We start from the raw sequence: 21,531 nt of genomic DNA, 5'->3' as shown, positions 1-21,531 counted from the left end.
ATGGCATAGCAGTGGTGCCCCACAGGCCATTGATGCCAGAGGGGAACATTGACTGTGGTGAGTGGTACAGAACAATCGATGCATCACTGTGGAGCTAACCTCTATAATGAACCCCTTCTGTCACCCTATACAGTCCATGTCATGACTTCTTGCTGGTGTCATCTGAGCCACTAAAATTAGGTAGGTGGCCATAATATTCTAATATGACTGCGATGTTATGCTTGTATATTTTATTGATGTCTAATGACAATTCCTGGCCTCAGCTGAAAACGAGAAGGCACAGCCGGCCTTAAACTGAGTCTTGGAATTACAAAGTCTGCATGGCAGAATGTTGAGGGGTTCTTTTACCCCAGAGTGGTTGAGTGGTTCTACATCTACTCCATTCAGACTCTCCATGGTGTCCCACAAGGCTTGGTGCTTGGTCCTCTCTTGGTTCAGTTATGTCCTTTCATGGGTTTCCAACCAGTGCTAGGCTAACAACATTCAACCCATCCTTTCTTCAACACCTTCTGACACCCAGGTTTCAGGGTCTCACATAGATGGAGCCCACCACCTGAATCTCAGAACCTCAGCGAGACTGAACTTCTGTGCACCCTTGTGCATCAATTTCCTCCAAGAACTAAGTGGTCACTCCAGCTGCAGAAGCACAAAGCTTTGTTGTTGCCTGTCATCAGGCTCGCCACGACTGGGTCATGCAGTTATCTCCTCTACAACATCAGCAGAATTCAACCATCTAGGGAGGCCATCCAGATGCACTCGGCTATATTCTGAGTGGAGAACTGTAAGTAGCTCTGGATAAGGCATAAGGCATCACAGCTTAACTAGCACCACTAAGGGGCAGTAAAACACCTCGCAAAAGCTTTCTCTCATCCAGATTCTCTTTCCTTGCCTAAAGCCAACCATCACAAGTCAGACGCAGCAATCAAAACGCCAAATGAGCATTAATGCCATATCCTACTACGGCCTGTAAAGGCTTTTTACATCATATTTATCACAGAAAACATTTCCAATGTGAAGATTGGGCTGCAGGAGTGGTCATCTGGCATCCAGCTGGAGGTCTTTTTGGCCTGCAGTATTCATTTCCTGATCTGACACACCCAATTCATGCATACACAGCCATTTCTGATCATGTTGAGCTTCATTACACACCAAAATAACAAGAACCAGTGTAATAAAAAATATCAAATGGAAGTTGAAGGCCATTACATGTCTTCTGAGTGACGTAATATCACATGAGCCAACTGGACAGTTGAAAGGGCTTACAGGGGAACACTAACCACCAATACTGTTGCATTAGTTAAGGGATGCCCATACATGTCTAGGATCTCACTGAATTATGAGGGGAGAGGGAGGGCCATCATACCCATAAAGCTCAGCCAACCCTAGAAAGCAAGGCCAATTGTACTTTCTGGGACTCCCGGCCATGGATGGTGATGCTGTGGCAATTTCAGCTGGGGGGCGGGACATTACCAAAACAGTGGAGCTGTTGAGTGGAACTACAGCAGCAATGTTTTTACTTCGGTGAGGAACGTTTGCACTTGGTCACTGTTTGTTCCCACACCTTGTCAAATGAATTAAACGTCAGTAGCAGTGCAGTGTTTCTCTCTGCTACCTTGCTAAGCTAGGATCTGATGTTCTGCAGAAATCCTGAACGATACCCTAAACGATTACTGGCATTAGGCCAGTAGCATAGTTTTATCTTCAACTTAAACTATTTGAAGAAGATACTTTTATTCAAAGTAACCAATTTAACCAGTTCCTTTGAAGTTCCCTTTGAAGTTGAACTGATCCTTTTTAAGCATTTATCTGCACTGAACCCAGAATATTCCACATGGGTTCCAACAAACACTGGCTGTGCCAGTCAGAGCAGATACACAACTAAGCAAGTCTATGGATACGTCTAAAGGATCAAGCACAAGAACACCTCACATCAACCAACTAACTGTGCTTGATTCTGCAGCCACACTTGCCCTTATTGGATAAGACTGGTGACCCCTTGTTCTTGGAGATCCAGCGCTCCGAAGACACTAAGAACCTCTTGGCCACCACTGTTATGCACCTTCACCATGGCAGCTCTAAAACATGGAACTTAGTGGTTCCTGAGATGTTACCACTCTTTGCCCACTGTCACAGTCATAGCCACCCCTGCTTTGGAGTGAATGAACTCGGCCCGGGGCATCACAGATTGTCAGTTGTAGTAGAGTGCAAAGCGCTCTTCATGGGCAAAGGGGACGACTTGACTAATGTCAACAAGGACATGATTATAGGGTAGCGAGAAGTCTGTACGTTTTTTGGTACACCTTCACTATGGCAGCTCTAGAACATCCAACATGGTTAGTGGTTTCTGAGATGCTACCACCCTTCACCCGGTACCCTATTATCATATATTCCAATCAACTGGGGTTGATTGGAATATATCTTGGGGTTGATTGGAATATATCTTGGGGTTGATTGGAATAGTTCTTGTTGATCTGGTGCTGTTAGACTCGCGCTGCCATTTGGGTGCTATTCACTCATTATTCAACTGGAGTAACAGGGCATTGGTCATCACTGGGAGTTGGTTTTAGGACACGATGGGCAGAATTTGTGTACGATAAGCTCGTGCGTAATTGTCGTACATACTGTTTTGCTCACTTTACGCATTTTATATGATGAGGATGATGATGGTGGTGATGTTAGATGATGTTAGAAATTACACGACACGAGAGGGTTCTCGACCTGATCCTGTTGGGCTCGCTGGGAGATGGTTTTAGGGTGGGATGGGCAGTATTCGTGCATCACAAACTCGTGCGTAATTGTCGTGCGTAATGCGCACTCTATGTGTATGAATAGCCCACATATCGCCATGGTATGTTCATCCCAGATAGTAGGCAGCCCTCCCCGCCTCTGAATGGGGGTGGGACGAGACGATGGGGTAGGTGGAGTAACGGGGGTTGAGGGCCGGGGGGTCGTTGGATGCTGCACGGCGCGCTCCGCACATGGTCCCTCTAACCGGGCCGTGCAGTGAGTGTCTCCCGCGCGATGGCCACTCGCGCGCTCCCGGCGCTGCCGCTGCTGCCGCCTTTGCTGCTGCTGCTGCTGACCGTGTCATGGTGCGCGCGCGCCTCCTCGAGCTGCCAGCTCGCGCACGACTGGCGCCCGCAGAGCGAGTCGTGCCGGGCAGAGTTGGCCGAGATCATCGTGTTCGCGCGCGTGCTCGCCGTGCACAAGGAGCAGCCGTACAGCGTGTACAACTACCTGCCGTGGCAGGACGACGCGGGGGGGCTTTTCTTCTCGGCCGAGATCGAGCTGCTGTGCGACCAGGCGTGGGGCAGCATGCTGGAGGTGCCCGCGGGCTCGCGCTTCAACGTCACCGGCCTGGGCTACTTCCCGTGCTACTCGTACAGCGTGGTGGAGAACAACAACTACTACTTCTTCCTGAGGTGAGGACCAGAGGGGTGGTGCTGTGGTGCAGGAATGAAGAGTGGTGGCTGTCTACTAGATCTTGGTGCATTGCTGTGAACATTTGATTGCATTCAGTGGCAAGAGCGTTAGTGAGGTCAGGATGTTGGATGATGATCACAACCCCACCTCATCATCCCAACTCCCCAACTCATTCCAAAAGTACTGGATGGAGCACCAACCATCCATCATTCCAGAGAGCACAGTTCTTCCACTGCTCCACAGCTCAATACTGGGGGGCTTTATACCCCTCTAGCCCACGCCTGGCATTAGGCTTATTGGCTCCAAAGGGTCCTATTTTACTGGCAATACTTCTCTACAAGGACTAGACAGGCTGTTCGCACATCTGTGTCAGCAAAGTGCTGAATGCTTTAATTAGAATGGGTGTCCAAAAATATTTGGACACATATGTGTCATCTCAATCACTGTCCAACACCCAGCATCTTCTGTTCAGCTTCTGCCATTGCTTGAAATGAAGCTGATCAAGATCATCAAGATCTTCCGTGGTGGTGTGCTGTAGATGTGCTCAGACCTCAGCTGGTGAAGCCAGGTCTTATTATGGTCCTCCCCTGCAACGGAAAACAGTCGAATAGTCCTAAATGTTGGACAACAGTAAGGTCAGTCTTCATTAGCCGCATCTGGCCTGTGTGAGTCTTTGTTTCTATGTTTGGAGAGAGACTGAGATCCAACTGGCAGAGGAACTGACAGCAGATCACACAGCTAACCTGAACCAGCTGTGTGAGAGTATGACCATTCTGCCTGATTCTAAAGGTGTGTGTGTGTGTGTGTGTGTCTGTGTGTGTTCTGCTCGTTGTGTGTCTTTGCATGGGAAGCATAGGAACACTGCCTGCAGTAATGAATGGAAGAAAGACAGAGAGAGAGCAGGGAGAGAGAGAGAGAGAGAGACCACAAGTGAGACAGAGAGTAATTTTGAGGGATGGTGGGGGCAGGCATTTATGTGAATGTGTGTGTGTGTGTGTGTGTGTGTGTGTGTGTGTGTGTGTGTGTGTGTTCAGAGCGTTGCATAAGCACAAAGTGTTCAGAGTTATCATCAAGAGAGAGAGAGATGGCAGGGGACTTGGGAAAGAGTGATGGAGAGGGAGGGGGGAAGAGTGAGAGAGAGAGGGCAAGACAGAGAGAGAGAGACGGGAAAGAGTGACAGAGAATAGGTGAGACAAAGAGAGAGAAACAGGGGAAAGAGAGTAGGGAGGGCGAGAGAGAGAGAGATAGAGGACGAGAGGGAGACAGTGAAAAAGAGAAAGAGATGAGGAGAGAGACACAATGAAAGAGGGAAGGGCAGAGAGAAAGAGAGACAGAGTAAGGGAGACAGAGAGACAGGAAGAGTAAGGGAGAGAGAGAGACAGAAAGAGTAAGGGAGAGAGAGAGACAGAAAGAGTAAGGGAGAGAGAGAGAGACAGAAAGAGTAAGGGAGAGGGAGAGATAGAAAGAGTAAGGGAGAGAGAGAGAGACAGAAAGAGTAAGGGAGAGGGAGAGATAGAAAGAGTAAGGGAGAGAGAGAGATAGAAAGAGCACGGGAGAGAGAGAGAGAGAGATAGAAAAAGTAAGGGAGAGAGAGACATAGAAAGAGCACGGGAGAGAAAGAGAGATAGAAAGAGTAAGGGAGAGAGAGAGATAGAAAGAGTAAGGGAGAGAGAGAGATAGAAAGAGCACGGGAGAGAGAGAGAGATAGAAAGAGTAAGGGAGAGAGAGAGATAGAAAGAGTAAGGGAGAGAGAGAGATAGAAAGAGCACGGGAGAGAGAGACAGAAAGAGTAAGGGAGAGAGAGAGATAGAAACAGCACGGGAGAGAGAGAGATAGAAAGAGCACGGAAGAGAGAGAGATAGAAAGAGTAAGGGAGAGAGCGAGATAGAAAGAGCACGGGAGAGAGAGAGAGATAGAAAGATTAAGGGAGAGAGCGAGATAGAAAGAGCACGGGAGAGAGAGAGAGATAGAGTAAGGGAGCGAAAGAGAGACAGAAAGACTAAGTGAGAGAGAGAGACAGAAATAGTAAGGGAGAGAGAGAGACAGAGAGAGTAAGGGAGAGAGAGAGTGACAGAAAGAGTAAGGGAGAGAGAGACAGAAAGAGTAAGGGAGAGAGAGAGACAGAAAGAGTAAGGGAGAGAGAGAGAGAGACAGAAAGAGTAAGGGAGAGAGAGAGATAGAAAGAGTAAGGGACAGAGAGACAGAAAGAGTAAGGGAGAGAGACAGAAAGTGCAATGAGAAAGAGAGACAGAAAGAGTAAAGGAGAGAGAGTGAGAGAGAAAGAGCAAGGGAGAGAGAGACAGACAGAGTAAGGGAGAGAGAGAGATAGAAAGAGCACGGGAGAGAGAGAGACAGAAAGAGTAAGGGAGAGAGAGAGATAGAAAGAATACGGGAGAGAGAGAGAAATAATGAGTGAGGAAAGAAGAGAGAGAGAGGCATAAAAATAAGGGAGGGTGTGAAAAAGAGAGAGAGAGTAAGAGAGTGAGAGAGGTGGGAAACAGAGGTGTGTGTTCAGCCTCTTTTAATGGGAAGCAAGTTTGTGCATTGCTGAGTGCTGACCAGGAAACAGGAGAACAACAGAGAGAGAGAGAGAGAGAGAGAGAGAGAGAGAGAGAGAGAGAGAGAGTGAGAGAGATCATCAGTAGAACTGTTGTATCAGAGGCAGAAAGATGAAGAGTCCGACCGAGAAACAAAAATACACACTTTCTTCATTTCGGGATCTTCTCCCAGCTTCAGCGGGACGGTTCACATAGGCCTGCTGGACGAGCTTCATGTTTTGATAGTGGAAACCTCGTGTCTCTTGACAACCAGACTGTTTGAGTAGTGTTCTCTGTCTCATCCCCACAACCCAATCAGTTAAAGTGAGCAGTGTTCTCCTCCCCTGTGTAACACTGCTTACCTCCTCTCACTGTTTACTGTGGCAGAGCAGAGCGCAGCAGACTCCTACAAACTGTAGACCCCTAAAAGGTCTTTGGATTGGATGTACAGTTTTAAGATAAATTGGGTAGTTAAAATGTTTTAATTGGGTTTTTAACCATCTATTAAACCTCCAAAAGTGGTTCTCCTATGGCATCAAACAAAAAAAAAACAGCAGACATCAGATGTCAGTTTGATGTATAAGAAGACGATGCCGTACGTATAATTATAAAATTCAGGTTGAAGTCAAAAAACAACGTTGTTTAGACGTTACATTTTGGTTGGAAATCAAAGTCACATATTCATAAAAAAAAACAACAAGAAAAATATAAAAATATCAAGAACATTAAATCAACAACGCACAATGTTGGAATTTGACGTTGTGTGGACGTTAATATTATGACATTATCAGATGTTGGGTTTGGGTCTAGTTTGGGTTTGGGAGTAAAAGTTGGTATTTAACATCAGTATGACACTGACATGGGATGTTTGGCTTCCTAACACACACGCCTCGAACCGAACGAAACATCGCTGTCAGCTGTCGTTACTATTCTATGTCAAATTGACATTGACATTAGACGTTGTCTTGACACAGAACTTTGCTCACTTGATGTCACAACTGACCTTCAACCACATAACAGCATCTATCAGTGTTTTTGTTTTTTTTTCCAAAAAGTTCTTTAATAAGGGCAAGTTTTACTGTATAGTTTTACTCTGACAATTCAAAGAGCCTTCTTTGTTATATATATATATATATATATATATATATATATATATATAAGCTCCCCAGACAAGACCTTGCTTGTTTAAGATGGTAGTAATGTCAAGCTCCTGCAGAGGGAGTTGCATGAGGATGATCAGGCTATAAAAAATGACTGTACTCAGGTATTGAGAAGAGTGCAGTACAATACAGTGAGTGCCTCATTGGATGTTTGGAAAATGAATCTCAAAGTAGATGTTAATGATTAGCTAAAAGGAGTGATTGCATTTGGGCTTGCCAAAGACCATAGTGTGAAGGAAGTAGCTAAATCTGCAGGTATATGGGAGCGTACGGTCATACAGGTCTACTAGCAGTGGCAAAAATTCCCAGCCTCTTGCATTTGTTGTGTCCATATGTTGATGGTATGCGTTCCCTGCAGAGAGTTCTTTCAGAAAGTTGTGGACTTCTAGAAGCAATTCTAGGGACGAAGTAATGATTCAGAAGTCATAGACAAACTAGGGATGCACCGATCCATCTTTTTCTGTTCCGATTCAGATACAGATACTTGAATTTTGCGTATCGACCGATATCCACTACCGATTCCGTACCATTTTTGAATTAATAAATTTCTCCTTATTTGTCACTAAAATGAATACCTGTGCAGGACCTCGGCACAGTGTTGTCTGGGCTCAGTCTGTGAGACCAAAAAGGAGCGAGCAGCTCCTCCCTTCTCGGTTATTCTTATATAGAAGACGAGTTGGATTACCCGCTGAGAGATGATGACAGGTGGAGGGCACCACACTTGCTGTTTGCTATGATATGTACATCACATCTGTGATTACAAGTTACTCTGATCCTGAGTTACAAAGCCTAGAATACCGAATCGGGTCCCGTGAATGGATCGGCCTAATTATCCGATACTAGATCGAGCTAATTTTGTTAGTATTGGGACCGATATCCGATCCTAGAATTGTATCGAAGCATCCCTAAGACAAATCAGCTTTATTACAAACATGGTTGCTTATTATGGAACCAGAGATGTATTGCTCAATATATATGTGTATATATATATGTATATATGCTCAAAGATCTATTTGAAGCACCTTTATTTTTACAAGTGTAAGAAAAGATTCTTCGACTCCTGGCAATAGTGGAACCCTTTCTTGTGCTCTCTCTCTATATATATAACCATTTTAAAAGGTTGTTTAGAGAACCATGTAAAAGGGGTTCTCAATAATACAGAAGAACCATTTAACCAGACAAACAAACAGTGAAGCACTATGAAGGCTAAAAGAGCTTCTACCCTTGTTATAAGTCAAAGAACTCTTTGTCATTACTATACAGCACCTTTTTTGAGTACGGATACGCACATCAAAAAATTCATGAGCTTCATGACTTCAGCTTTTGTAGAAGCCAAGCAATCCAGCCGTTAAGGAAACGCTGAAGTGCTTTCCAGGCTCGCTGCACCATATGCACTTTTCTTCTCTGCAATTCAATAACACGAAAGGATAAAGGATAAAGGATAAAGGTGCACGTATTCGTCACTGTACAGTGTGGACTGTACAGCGAAATGTGTCCTCCGCATTTAACCCATCTGGTAGTGAACACACTCACACACACACACGTGTTAGGGGCAGTGAGTACACACACACACACCCAGAGCGGTGGGCAGCCAACTCCAGCGCCCGGGGAGCAGAGAGGGTAAAAGCGTCACCATGAAACATACTGTAGCATATCCATAGAGTTTAAACCAGGTCACAGTGGCAGGAAGCGCAGTCATGAGAGCAAAGCTCGAGACTACGCGAAGAGGTCTGATCAGTTTCCCAGTCATCTGAAATTACAGAGATGTAACAGTGGTGTACTTCCAGTGTAGATAAACTGGGTTTAGTACTGGGGTTGGATTTCATCTTCACTGAACACCTGTTACCAAAGTGCACCAGGCTGTGAAAGCATGTACTTAAGTTTGGCCTCCCTCCTTGATCTCGAGAACTTCTTGTTGTCAAAAAAAAAGACGAAGAAGAAACACCAGGGTAAGACTAAAGCTTGCCAGATAACACCTAGACCAAGACCAGGATGTCTGGAACAGTGTGCTTTGGACAGATGAATCTTGAGTCCTGCCCTGATGCCTACATTGACATCAACTGTGGCAGGAGGTGCCTGTAGATCCTGTGATGACATTCACGCTCTGCTCTTAGGCTGAACTTAACAGGCCCAAAGCCATGTTGGCAGTTGTTGCAGCCAGTTAAATGGCTGATTTTCACTTGCACAGCAATTCCATGCATCGACAGCCTTCTTTCTGAAGGCCTCAGAGAGCTCTTTGGATCTGGCCATGTTGATATTTTTGTTCAGGCTATGTGAGAAATGTTCCACCTTTTATAAAGATGCAGGAACACGTTAATACAGATCCTTTCACTGTCCGGAAGAGTACAAACATCTGAGGTATTCCAGTTAATTTAATTACAGAGTACATGCAGCTCTGGAAGCACACACTTGCCTCAAGATGGAAAATATGATCTTTCCTAATGTCATATTTTCCTTTGTTTCAGTGCACGCTGGCTTGAACCAGTTAGTCCCTGGGCTGTGTAATTTAACAGTTAGCAAAACACGGAGGAATTAAGAACCCCAGTTCTACGAAAATCATCATCAGGCTAAGAAGAACAATGACTGTTAGGTGGCTAACTAGCTAGCCAGCTAATTAGCTGGTGTACTGGTTGCCAGCAAATAAGCAACATAACTTGTGAAGCTTCTCAAAGCTCTTAGGCTGTGTTCAGACTGCAGGCAAATCGGATTCGTTTCTCAAATCAAATTTTGGTGAGATGACTGCCCGCACTGTTATTTGCAATTGATCAGATCAGGTTTGCATGTCTGGACATCACAAACCGTTCTGCACGGGTTGCTGTGGTAATGAGGAAGCCACTAACAAGCTCCTTTCATACGTGGAAGCAGGAAAAATGGGGGTACGGTTGCCACCCGTCCCGTAAAATACAGAATCAGCCTTTATTTGGCACTTAAATGTTGCGTCCCGTATTGCACCAATTTTGTTCCATATTTCCATAAATGTCCAATACAGATGTGTGTGGGAAGAGGCCCATGCTTGGCTGGACAGCGTCAGTGGAGATGATTATAAGGCATATTGTAAAATGGTGTGGTTTAATTGATTGTTTAGGATGTTGAGTTTTTAAAGTGGAATGAATGATCATTTATTTAATATTCAGTAGTATTAGGCAATATAAATATTATATATGGCCATTTAAAGAACAAATCCTGCTAATGGAATAATAGTTAAATAAACACATTAGTAGGGGGAAAATGATTTTATATATATATATATATATATATATATATATATATATATATATATATATGGGCCATGACAACCATGGGCCCGACAAACATTTTGGTATTGTGTATATATATAGTCGGGCCCATGGTTGTCATGGCCCATAGGAGCTAGGGTGGCCGTCCCGTTCTGAAAGATGGCAACCCTACATGGGGGTCGCTCGGGTATGCCGAAAATCAGATTTGGGATGGTACTCTGACCTAAGAAGAACAACCACTGTTAGTTAGCAAACTAGCCAGCCAGCGGATTAGCTGTTGTACTGGTTGCCTGCAAATAATCAACATTACTTGATAAGCTTCTCACAGCTTAAACATAGGTCAAAAGTCTTCCTTCTCAGCTACCCAGAAGACCAAACAGTGGTTTGTTATCTTGTCCAAGATATGAAGATGATACATATGAATTGTTGGACATCATCACATGGTACACTGTTAGTGTTATAATTGGCAATGTTCAAGTGAATTGCAAACGGTTTCACATTAAGCTACACGAGTTAAATTTAATGCTGCGTAAGCTTTCAGCCTGTAGAGCCAGCTTCAGTAAAGCCACATTATATCACATGTTTTCCATTTGACAGTATCATCTGGGCATGTTGCACCACTGAAAGGAAATAAGGCATGGCAATTTAAGAAAGAACGTTTCCTAAAACAAGCTCCCATTGAATAACTACAGCATCATAAAAAGGCAGGACATACCCCAACTGGACCATATTCAAACACTATATGTACAAATATTTGTGGACACCCCTTTACCTATTGACATGCTGCCTAATGCCAGCTGTGGGCTAGAGGGGTATAAAGCCGCCCAGCATTGAGCTGTGGAGCAGTGGAACTATGTTCTCTGAAGTAATGGTTGGCGCTCCATCCAGTACTTCTGGGATGAGTTGGGGAGTAGGGAATGAGGTGGGGTGGTGATCATCCATCATCCTGACTTCACTAAGGTTCTTGTCACGAAATACTACCCTTTTTTAGATGAAACAATAAATGAGCATGTGTCCGAATACTTTTGTCCATATAGTGTTTGTCCTCATGGGAGACCAGCAGTCATGTAGAGCATAGATGTTACAGATCAGAGGATGGCTAAGGGTTACCAGTGCAGCCAGAGTTGGGTCAGTTTTGGGAAATGTCTACCAGGAAGGTTTGGAAACTTCCACATGTGGAAAACCCTAAAGAACCCTAAAGAAATGCTGGACTCTGCCTGCCAACAGACAGATCATTCTCTGTCACAGCACCTGGTCCCAGGCTTTATGAGCAAAACAGGCCTGCTAAACTTGCCCTGAGACGCTGTCCCTGTCTGCAGAGAGCCAACATGCATTTTGCGCTACAGCACTTAGCCTTCAGCAGCCCCGCATTACACCAAAACCTTGTGTTTAGAGATATGAGCTTGTGCAGACAGGTTTGGGCTGAGCCTCACCCACCCTGTTGTCCTCTTCCTTTTCATCACCCTGCAGATAACTAACACTGCACTGGCTTTAAACCTCCTTCAAAGACATTCCAGGCCACAGTACCTCCAGCATTCCCATATGTACGTCCCAGGCCAAGCAAAACAGCCACGCTGCTAAGGTTAACACAAAGGAGCTCGATGTGTTTAAGAGAACTGAGATGACAACTGCTTTTCATGTTGTTTCTGGGGAGTAACGTTGCATGGAGTTGCTTCAGTGAGCCAAATCTGGCCTAGTCTTGCGAAACTGCAAACTAAGGAGCTGGAGTAGTTGTAGCAGAAGTGTATTTGTAAAGGATCTGACTGGCAGGACCTTTGAAATGTCTCCAAATAGCCTGCCCAGTCAACATGCTCATGTGGGGCTCACATGGGTGGAACGTGGGCTAGTTGGGTTCCAGGTGGGCATGGGCTCTAAGTAGGTTTGTACATGCGTTTTTTACTGGGACCCAGTTGGGTATGTAGTGTACAACCCAGACATGGCCCATGTTTAACCTCTCCTGTTCCCATCACTGACCCATCCATATTTGGGGCCAATGTGGAACCCAAATAAAAAACGTCCCGTTTTCCAGTTGGACTACCCATAGAGGCCCCACATAGACATGTTAGCTTGGTGGATTGTCAGGGTTGTCCAGTAGGCTGTTCAACATTCCTGTGTCTGACAGGCTCAGGTTTGGGCTTAAGTTATCTTGCTAACTGAGAGAAGCTGCTTACTTTTTTTCCCCAGATAACATGCCCAACATGTAGGGCCTGTATGGGTAGCCCAACTGGCAGCCAAAATGTTTTGTCCTCACAAATGGATGCCCACCAGGGTCAGTGATGGGACCAGTGATGGGCTACACATGGGCTGTTCACTGCATACAGGGCGTTAGAGTGGGTTGTAACCATGGGGCCCATTCAGGAGGCTCAGTAACATCTGTACAGCCCCACTCAGAGCATGCTGCCTGGGTTGTTACAATACAGTGAGGTCAATTCATACAGGACTGCTATTACTAAGCGAGCTCCAGGTTTAGGACCAGTCACTTTGGAATTATAACCTGAGTATTGCTGGTTCATACTGGCTTAGAGATCAATGGATCCTGGCTCCAGTCATCACCTAGACTATAGGACCCCCACAGGTAAATCTACCTTGAATTTATCTAAAATGGGGATTTTGAGCAATAATCAGTTAAAGATGGAGGTCTTCCACTGCTTGTTCTTCACTCAAGGGATTCCTCCATTCTTTATTGGGAAGCTGGCCACCAAAACAAATCCCATATCAGCTCCAACTGATTCCAACTGGTCCTAGGAACAAGCCGTTGACCTCTTGATCTTCCATTTTTGAAGCAAGCACTTCTCCGAAGTCATAAAGTGACCGCTTTTAATGAGTGCACCTTAGAGGCACAACAAGGACATCCTTACCCCTTTAGAAAGCTTCGGTTTGTAAACAAGGCTGAAAGGATCACCCGGTGTAAACAGTCAGATAGCAGTACACAAAGCAGTCCAGAGACGTCATCATTGCTGTCATTAGTGATTATGGGGACTGAGCCTCAAGAGCTTATCTACAAGTGCCTCTTTCAGTCAAATGCCCCCCCAGGTAAGTCTCCACAGGGCCCGTAGAATGCTAGAGTGCATTGTTCTCCATTGTTCTCAACCCTTCACACTGCTGCCTCTCAGGTGCTGAATCAGCAAACAAGTTCTGAACCAGTTTCCATTTTACTCTCTCGCTCCCTCCCCCACCCCCACGGGCTCCACATTTCCTGTGAGACGTTCCAAACGACAGTCGGCAAAGCCTGCCACCAATCAATCACCGCTCTCCGTCCCCAGAACGGGCCCAGGAGACGAGAGGAGGGGGGAAATGCACCTCCAGAACTAAGACATATGTTCAGAACAGCTACATATGGGCTGGAGTTTTTGGGAAAACATTGTGCTTGCTTGTGGACATGGCTATTGAGTGATTGAGGGTTTCTATAGTAAAACATAGAAACATAGGGCCTGAAACTTTATGAAGGATTTCTTCTAGCTTGGTCATGATGGTCCAGATTTGATGATGTTCTTAGCCAGTTATTTCCCATCATTTCCATTATCTCCAAAACTAAAGGTACCAGGTGTGGCAGTGCTGAGGAGGAAGTCTTTTGGTTTCACCAGAGCCTTTCAGTGGATAAAGAGATATGGGAAGTGCAGGTCTGAGGAGCCTTAGGACCATGAGGAGGGAGGTATTTTTCAGAACCATCCACCTGGTCAAGTCAAGAAGCATTTAGAAAGGAAGATGTTTTTTTGAGGAAGATGCTGGTGCTGGGAGTGTCTCTAAAGGATGCTCAGCCATGATTGTTATGCAGCTTTGGGTGGAAGTAAGGTCATCAGTCTTTCATTCTTTGGTGTTTCTTCTTCTGACTGGGTGATTGATGCCGCCACTCAAAGACAATCCCCTGTTTGGTCCATCAAATGAGCTTCGAGGCATTCGGTTTACTAATTAACTACAACCGATCCTTTTTTTGGGTTCTCAGGGTGAGAGACAACAGCAAACGACTCCAGATGCAAATACCCTGTCTATAATTAACTCCAGACCCTTTGTCAGCTTGCTCATGTGTTAACCAATCATGCAAAGACACAAAGCTGGCCAAGAAGCAAGCAAGCTGCCAACTGGCGAATGACAAATGAAAGCTGACAGCCTGCGTTTTAACTTCAGAACCCCTGCTTCATTTCCTATTCGCTGTGCTAGAGTACAAAGCCAAAACAACAAAAAGTGTGTCACTTTTAGCCTATGGACTGTGTTGTAAGTATGCAGAGCTCCATGGACTGAGGACCTGCCAAATGAACTGAGCATAAGGCGTACTATTAGAGCTCTCTGTGAACCCAAACCCTGAACCAATCTTACAGCTGGTTCCAGTTTCGCAGGACAAATCTCACAAGTCAAACCATCAAAAAGTTGAGAAACCAGAGAAGCACAGCATGGACATGTTAATTGAAACAGAATGGGCTCTCAGCTGAGCACAGTTCGACCACTCAGGACCTTCCTAGAAAAGGCTCTGAGGTTGTTTTTTTAGGGGAAGGTGAAAGGGCACTAGGAGTTGGTGAGTGAAAAGTATGTAGGGGGGTATGTGTAAGGAGTAAGGAGGAACACTTATGGACCATGATACTGTGAAATAATGCCTGCTGAGTTGTAGCTTGAGGCCACATTCTTCAAAAAAATAAAAAAATAAAGGTGTCAGGAAGAGTTCTTTAGGAACAAAGAGCCGATTTTGGTTCCCTGAAGGATTTTTCAATTGACTACTTAATAGCAGTGGTTCTCAACCCAGTTCTCAGACCCTTTCTTAGCCATATAGTTCATGTCGATCCGGGTATTCAAAGTTTTTAATGCAGGTGTTCTCATGGTTGATTTCTTGTCCCCTGAGACCACCTACCACCTTGGGGAGTTCAGATCCAACACACTTGGGGGTTAAATTCAGCCTTCTTGGATCAGATGGGTTGAACTCTGCTAAACCTTGCAGGGTGGTGGATCTTCATGCACCAGGATTGAGCATCCTTGATGGCTTTAGATGTGTTAAGAGCCAGGCCCAAGCCAAAACGTGGTTCATCTGGGGGGTTCTGACAACTGGTTTGGGAACTTGGTGGTTTGAAGAACTGAATTACCCTTTTTGGCACCTTTTCTGAAGAAGGTTGATCTGGAGAGTAGGTCTAGATTTAAGGTGAAACTACAGTGATTTCTCTGATTTGTCAGCCAGTTGGAAGGTTTGAGTTTATTAGATAGAATGAAAACGATAAGAATGGGAATAAACTACTATTTGGCATGTAACCCGAGTCTGTTGTCTCCCATTGCACCCAAAAAAATCCTGTCCTAAACCATATTTCACATTCTATCCAAAAGCTAAACGGTTCCAGACCCTTTCTGCAACTGCACTACCACTTACATTCAAGAGTGTACTTGTAAGTACAGGCAGTCAGTGTGTATGTTGAATAAATATTTACCATCCGCCCATAATGAGCCCTTCCGTACACAGCAAAGAAACACTGACCTTGATGAACCCTCTGAATTCCCTAAAGAGCATTTACCCTCTCCCACTTACTAACTTCCTGTGTCTATCTCGCTCATTCATTTTATTTTCTTGTATGTTTACTTTGCAGGGTCTAAAAAAAAACATTACATTTTTAGAAAAAAGCTATAAAAAAGCCATATATGCTCTTAATATAAATGGCCAAGTATGTTTTTCCTTATGTCAAACTTTACTACATGGGCAGTGGCTTGCTGGAGCTTCATTCCTATGGCAATGATGGATATATATTTATATATTTACTGTCCCCAAACAAAAAAATGAATCACCTAGCGCGTTTAAGGTGGTAGAAACTTCAGGCTCCTGTAGGTGGCATTCCACAAGGATGATCGGGCCATAAATACTGCGGGTTGTGTGACGGGACTCAGACATTGAGAAGAGTGCATTATAGTGCAGTGCATGTCTTGTTGCAAAGCAGATTAGCCAGAGCCGGCCCAAGGCTCATCCTCGAATTACGCAGCCGCTTAGGGCCCCATCGCCACCAGGGGGCCCCCAAGAGCACCTAGATATCATGATAAAATTATATATATTTTTAAAATAACATTAAATAATACATCAAATTTTCATATTCATTATTTTCATAGTAGGCACACCAATACTAGGTTAATCAATTTCTGCTGCTGCCACTGTCACACGTTGCTTGAGTGGTCGATTAAGGCCTAGGTGCTTCAGCACATTGCACAATATCTCTCTCCCTATGGAATCATGAAGCATCTGGTGCTGATCTGGTGGTGGTATGGGGGGCCCAAATGAAAATCTGCTTAGGGCCCTATAAGGGCTTGGGCTGGCCCTGAGATTAGCAGTTCATGGGCATGGCAAAAGAAGTAGCTAAATTTGCAGGTGTATGGAAGCATACGGGCATACGGGTCTACCCGCAGTGGCAGAAATCCCAGTCTACAAGATATTCTCCTCAGAATTGTGGTCGAAAGATGAAAATGAGGGTTTCACAGCTTGGCAACGTAAATCGACTCATTTTCAGGCTAGAATTGCTTCTAGAAGTCAGTGCAGGTCCCTCGCCACCTATTTCTGAAAGAAGACTCTGCAGGGAACTGCATACCATCAACATATGGAGCAGAGTAGCATGCAAGAGGCCTATACTCACTTCTGATCTAGAAGGACGAGAAAGGCTATACACCTCGGCCATTTACACAGAGATTACGACGATTTATACTGAGATAAACCCAAACAGCTTTTTGAATAAGTCCCAATAAAAGGCAGCCAATCAGAACGGAGGTCATTTGCATATATCAGTACATCAGTCAAAGCAACAAAACAGTTAAGCGCGTTTAGAAAATAAATACATACCTTTCAAAAGATCATAAAGATCATCACATTTGATATGACTTATAATCATGAATGTGAACCATCAAGAGAAATCTGAGCAGGTAATGAGGCCTGTAAAGCGAAGGCTTATCAGTGAACACTTACCCGGATTTCTGCTTGAGCTTCAGAGCTGGTATTGTGATATGGCTGTAAGGTCCATCAGACTGTCTAGGCAATGTGGATTCGTACATTCCTCACCTAATGACTCTATTCAGTGTAAATCAGTAGCACATGTTCTTGCCCAAGTGTGTAAATGTGCATGTGGTAACTGTGGGTTGAAGTACTGTTTCACACTTGGGCATCATCTAAACCTTTCACAGTTCATAACCATGCTTTATAAACCTCAGCTTTCTGCACCAAATACTGGAGAAAGCCTTTGTTAGCTCTTTGCCTACTACACTCTTCAAAAGACTCTTGAGCGATGCCACCTGGGGACCTCCATTGGTTTCATAAAGAACTATGCTTGGAGTGGAGATGTGGGAGTGGTAAAGAACCATGAAATAAAGTAAAGGTTCTGTAGACTTTGAAAAGGTTCTTCCCACTCACACATCAAGTGGCTCTTCTATGGCACCACGCAAGGAATCCTTTGATGCACCTTTGTTTTTTAATAGTGTAGAACTTCTAGAGCATTCCCTAACTCCAGAATTCAAGGTCAGTTGGTAGCCATCTGTAGTGTACCATGCAGAACATAAAGCAGAGGGTTTTAACGCCCTGTGCAGCACAGGATATGTAAATTGGGAGCCATTCGGGGTTCCGCTTGAGCTTTCGTCAGCCAGGCCGTGGATTATTGGCTTTGAGGAACACAAAGCCTTAACACTAGAGCTTTGAAGCTCCTCCAGAGAGCTCCAAGGGGATCCGGATGGATGAACTGCGGGCTTTAAAGCTCCAAAATCAACACCTCCACCTAAACACTCCCCCAACCTTATAGTCACCCAGAGAATGTAAGAGAAAGAGTGAGAGAGAGAATGAGAGAAGCAGAGAGATCAGACAAGGGCCAGGTGGAGTGTAGGTCAGATTCATAAAACATGCCAAACATCACGTTAGCATTATGTTAAGACCAAATAGCATTGCGGTCACATGTTTGCTCATTCATAAACTACCATGATTTACTGTTAGCAACTGTTAGTTTCCGTCATTTGCGCATGCTGTTAGCTATTCATAACAGAACACCACTCTGCAAAAAAATACCACTTGAAGGGATCCAGTGGTACATTTCCCAGTTGGAAGCCAAGGTGATTGTGAATGTAAGGGCTTTAAGTTCTGTGTATATGTTTTAGGGCTGCATGATATTGTCATGGCTGGTTAGGCCAGACTCCGAGGGATAAACACTCCAGAGATGGATCCAATGCAAAGGGGTATCTGGTAGCTGAGCTGGGTGAGCAGGATAGGGAGACTAAGGGGAAAACTAAGGACACGTGTGAGCCACACAGACACTACTCAGAACTGGGGGGAGAGAGCTGGGGAACCAGCCGCTGAACCATAAACGGCTAAGCTGACCAAACCTGATGACGTGAAGTAGAAGAGGGTCGCCTAGCTGGAGCGAGAGTCCAGGAAGCGAAAACCCGAAGATCGAAGCAAAGTCTGCTAGAAGACCTGAACTCAGAACCAAACTGGCCTCAACAAACCGTGATCCGTGTATAGAATCTCTCGGGCTAACCTCTCGAGGCTCTGAACTTACAATCCAGTTCTCGGCGAGGAGCTCAGTATCCGAGCTCCTTAAGTACCCCCAGCCTCAGGTGCAACACATTAACTAAACAAGACACGATGAACCTGAATCAAAACACATGAACATGAATGAACAAGAACCGAGTCCAGGAATCAAAACCAGAATGCAAACACAACAAAAGTCCATCTGTGAGCCTGTGGGCGGCGGCTCGGAACCGCCCCGGAGGATGGCACAATACCGAGGGGCTGACATATATTTGAAAAAAATTGCAATGTTTTGTTCTTCAACAATATATATAAAACTTTTACAGACAATCTTTTTAATCTGGCCAATAGTGTTTAACCATTAGCATTAACTATTAGTTTCTTGCCCACCGCTGCATCGTACCGTTCTTTTCCCTCGGCTAAAGCTACTCTAGGACATGGGTCGCCAAGGACATGGCGAAACGCTATACTGATTGAATTGTAGTAATAACACTTTGGGTATTAGCACACAAACCAACCTGACAGCACATATTCATTCATTTCCTGCCTTCCAGCCAGCTCACAATAGCCCACAATAGCTCTCACCATTACGTGTGCACTTTTCAGTCATTAACAAATGACAGGCTTCCTTCCTTTCCGTCACTTTTTCAAATGACTGAACTTAAGCGTGCCGTTAAACCCTGCGAGTCCCTGTCATGAGCCCAAACCAGGATCTTGGAGTTAAAAATACAAGACTGACTTTATTTCTTTATTTCCCTCCGGCTGCTTGTGGCCGCCAGCCAAAACTCACAGAAGGAATAAAAGGAGTCCAACCTTAATGGAGAGGCCTCCTTTGCGCCAGTGTAACCATGGTTTAGTATTAATATTTCTCCAGCCACCCTCAGAACTTTGATAACGGACTTTCCTCATTTCTCCCCTGCTGGGAACGAGTGCATGTGTGTGTGTTTAGATTTTTAGAAGAACAGCGAGGGACTGCCAGTCATGATTTATGAACCGCTAGTTCACCCAGGCACAAGAAAGCTAGCTGAGGAGGTGCTCTTATGAACGTGTGTCTGAGGGAAATAGACCTGCTGTTTGATGGCCTTTGAGAGACGGCAGTGGCATAACTTAATAATTAATGATATCATTTCTGTTGGCCTGAGGTTTCCTTTGTTGTAAGGTATCTAGATATTTATGCTAAATATCTAGACCCTCGTGGTCTCTAGATAGACTGTTTTGAAAGCAGGTGCACTCTCAGCTGTGTAACTGTTGGAATATGTAGAACTTCCAGAAGTCTTAGAGTGATGTTTCCACTGCAAAAAAGGGTTGATTGATTACTCTAGTCAGTTCCTAGCTATGTTGGAGGTTAATCTGGCACGTTAGGACCATTTTTCCACAAAAAAATGAAATGGTGCATTAAATGGTTTGTTGAGTGATGCCATAAAAGAACCATTGTTCCTAAATTCAGCCATGTCTCTCCACTGCTGCGTTCTCTCTTCACTGGCTTCCTGTAGCTGCTGCTCGCATCAGATTCAGAACCCTGATGCTGGCCTACAAAGCCAAGAACGGACCAGCCAGCCCCTCCGTACTTGATGGCAATGGTCAAAAGCTGATCTTCACCAAGAACACTTCCAGCTTCAAGTACGGCTCGGCTCGACCCGCCATCCCTCAAAATCCGCGGAAGACGAGCATCCAGACTTTTTACTGTCCTGCATCGAAGTGGTGGAACGAACTTCCCCTGGGTGTCCGAACGGCAGAGTCCAACGCTCGCTGTCTTCAAACCCAGACTGAAGACCCTCCTCTTCTGAGAGAACTTGGGCGAATAGCAGAGTACTATGGTCTCCTTACTGACTTGTGTTTAGTAGAGTCTAAACTTAGAGGTATCTTTCAATTATTAGTCCATTTAAACTAGCTGAGATTTTTCTTGAGTAAACAGCAAAGCACTTTTGTAAGTCGCTCTGGAGAAGAGCATCTGCTAAATGCCTTAAATGTAAATGTAAATGTAAAGATCTTTTCCACTTTAAAGGGTCTTTACACTCACATCTTTTTACAAGAACAGTTCTTTATGGAACCAAAAATAGTTCTTATTTGGCTTCTCTCAAGGAACCCTTGGTAGGACCTTTGTTTTTAGGAGTGAACTTGTAGAGGATAAAAACAAGGCTGGGCCCCGGGTGATCCAGCGGACTAAGGCCCTGTCACTATGATCAGAGGATCGCTGGTTCAAATCCCGGTCATGCTGCTAGCCATCGGCAACCGGGATTGGCCTTGCTCTCTATAGGGTGAGTAGATGTAGATGTAGATGTAGATGTAGATGTAGATGTAGATGTAGATGTAGATGTAGATGGCGCTCTCTCCACATCACTTTGCTGTGGTGCTGGCCGTCACTGTCGTCTGTGGGCTGGTGCATTGAAGCCAGGTGTGTGGCCCTTCCCTCCAGGTGTGTTGGTTGCCCTGTGATGTTGCATCAGCAGCAGTTCGAAAAATGAGAGGCTTGACTGCACCCATGTCGGAGGGGGCGTGTGTTGGTCCGTCCTCACTATTGTCAGGGGCATCGCGCATGTGTTCAAAACAAAACAAGCACTATTCTATTTAATAAAAGTTAACTACAAATCGAGATTTACATTTTTTTTATTTACAAAAATGACAACGCCAAGACGCCAACGTCTCTTTTAGGCCTCCTCTGGTTTAATGTGCAAAAAAAACAGAAAAACACAAGAACTTCGTACCTTTGGGTT

The 21,531-nt window shown here is 44.8% G+C and overlaps 1 protein-coding gene across 1 annotated transcript in view; it reads left to right on the top strand.

The window, feature by feature from the left end:
• The first annotated feature begins 3,021 nt into the window (after positions 1–3,021).
• ccdc3b (coiled-coil domain containing 3b) overlaps positions 3,022–21,531 on the top strand; it is a 30,369-nt gene continuing 11,859 nt past the window's right edge. The window contains exon 1 of the mRNA XM_072666090.1: positions 3,022–3,422. Coding sequence (XP_072522191.1) covers positions 3,022–3,422 — 401 coding nt within the window. The remainder of the gene's footprint in view (positions 3,423–21,531) is intronic.

The sequence above is a fragment of the Salminus brasiliensis genome, chromosome 21 (genome assembly GCF_030463535.1).
Source record: "Salminus brasiliensis chromosome 21, fSalBra1.hap2, whole genome shotgun sequence".
Classification (NCBI taxonomy): domain Eukaryota; kingdom Metazoa; phylum Chordata; class Actinopteri; order Characiformes; family Bryconidae; genus Salminus; species Salminus brasiliensis.
The sequence above is the reverse complement of the archived record's forward strand: the minus strand, read 5'-3'. Positions and strand labels throughout refer to the sequence as shown.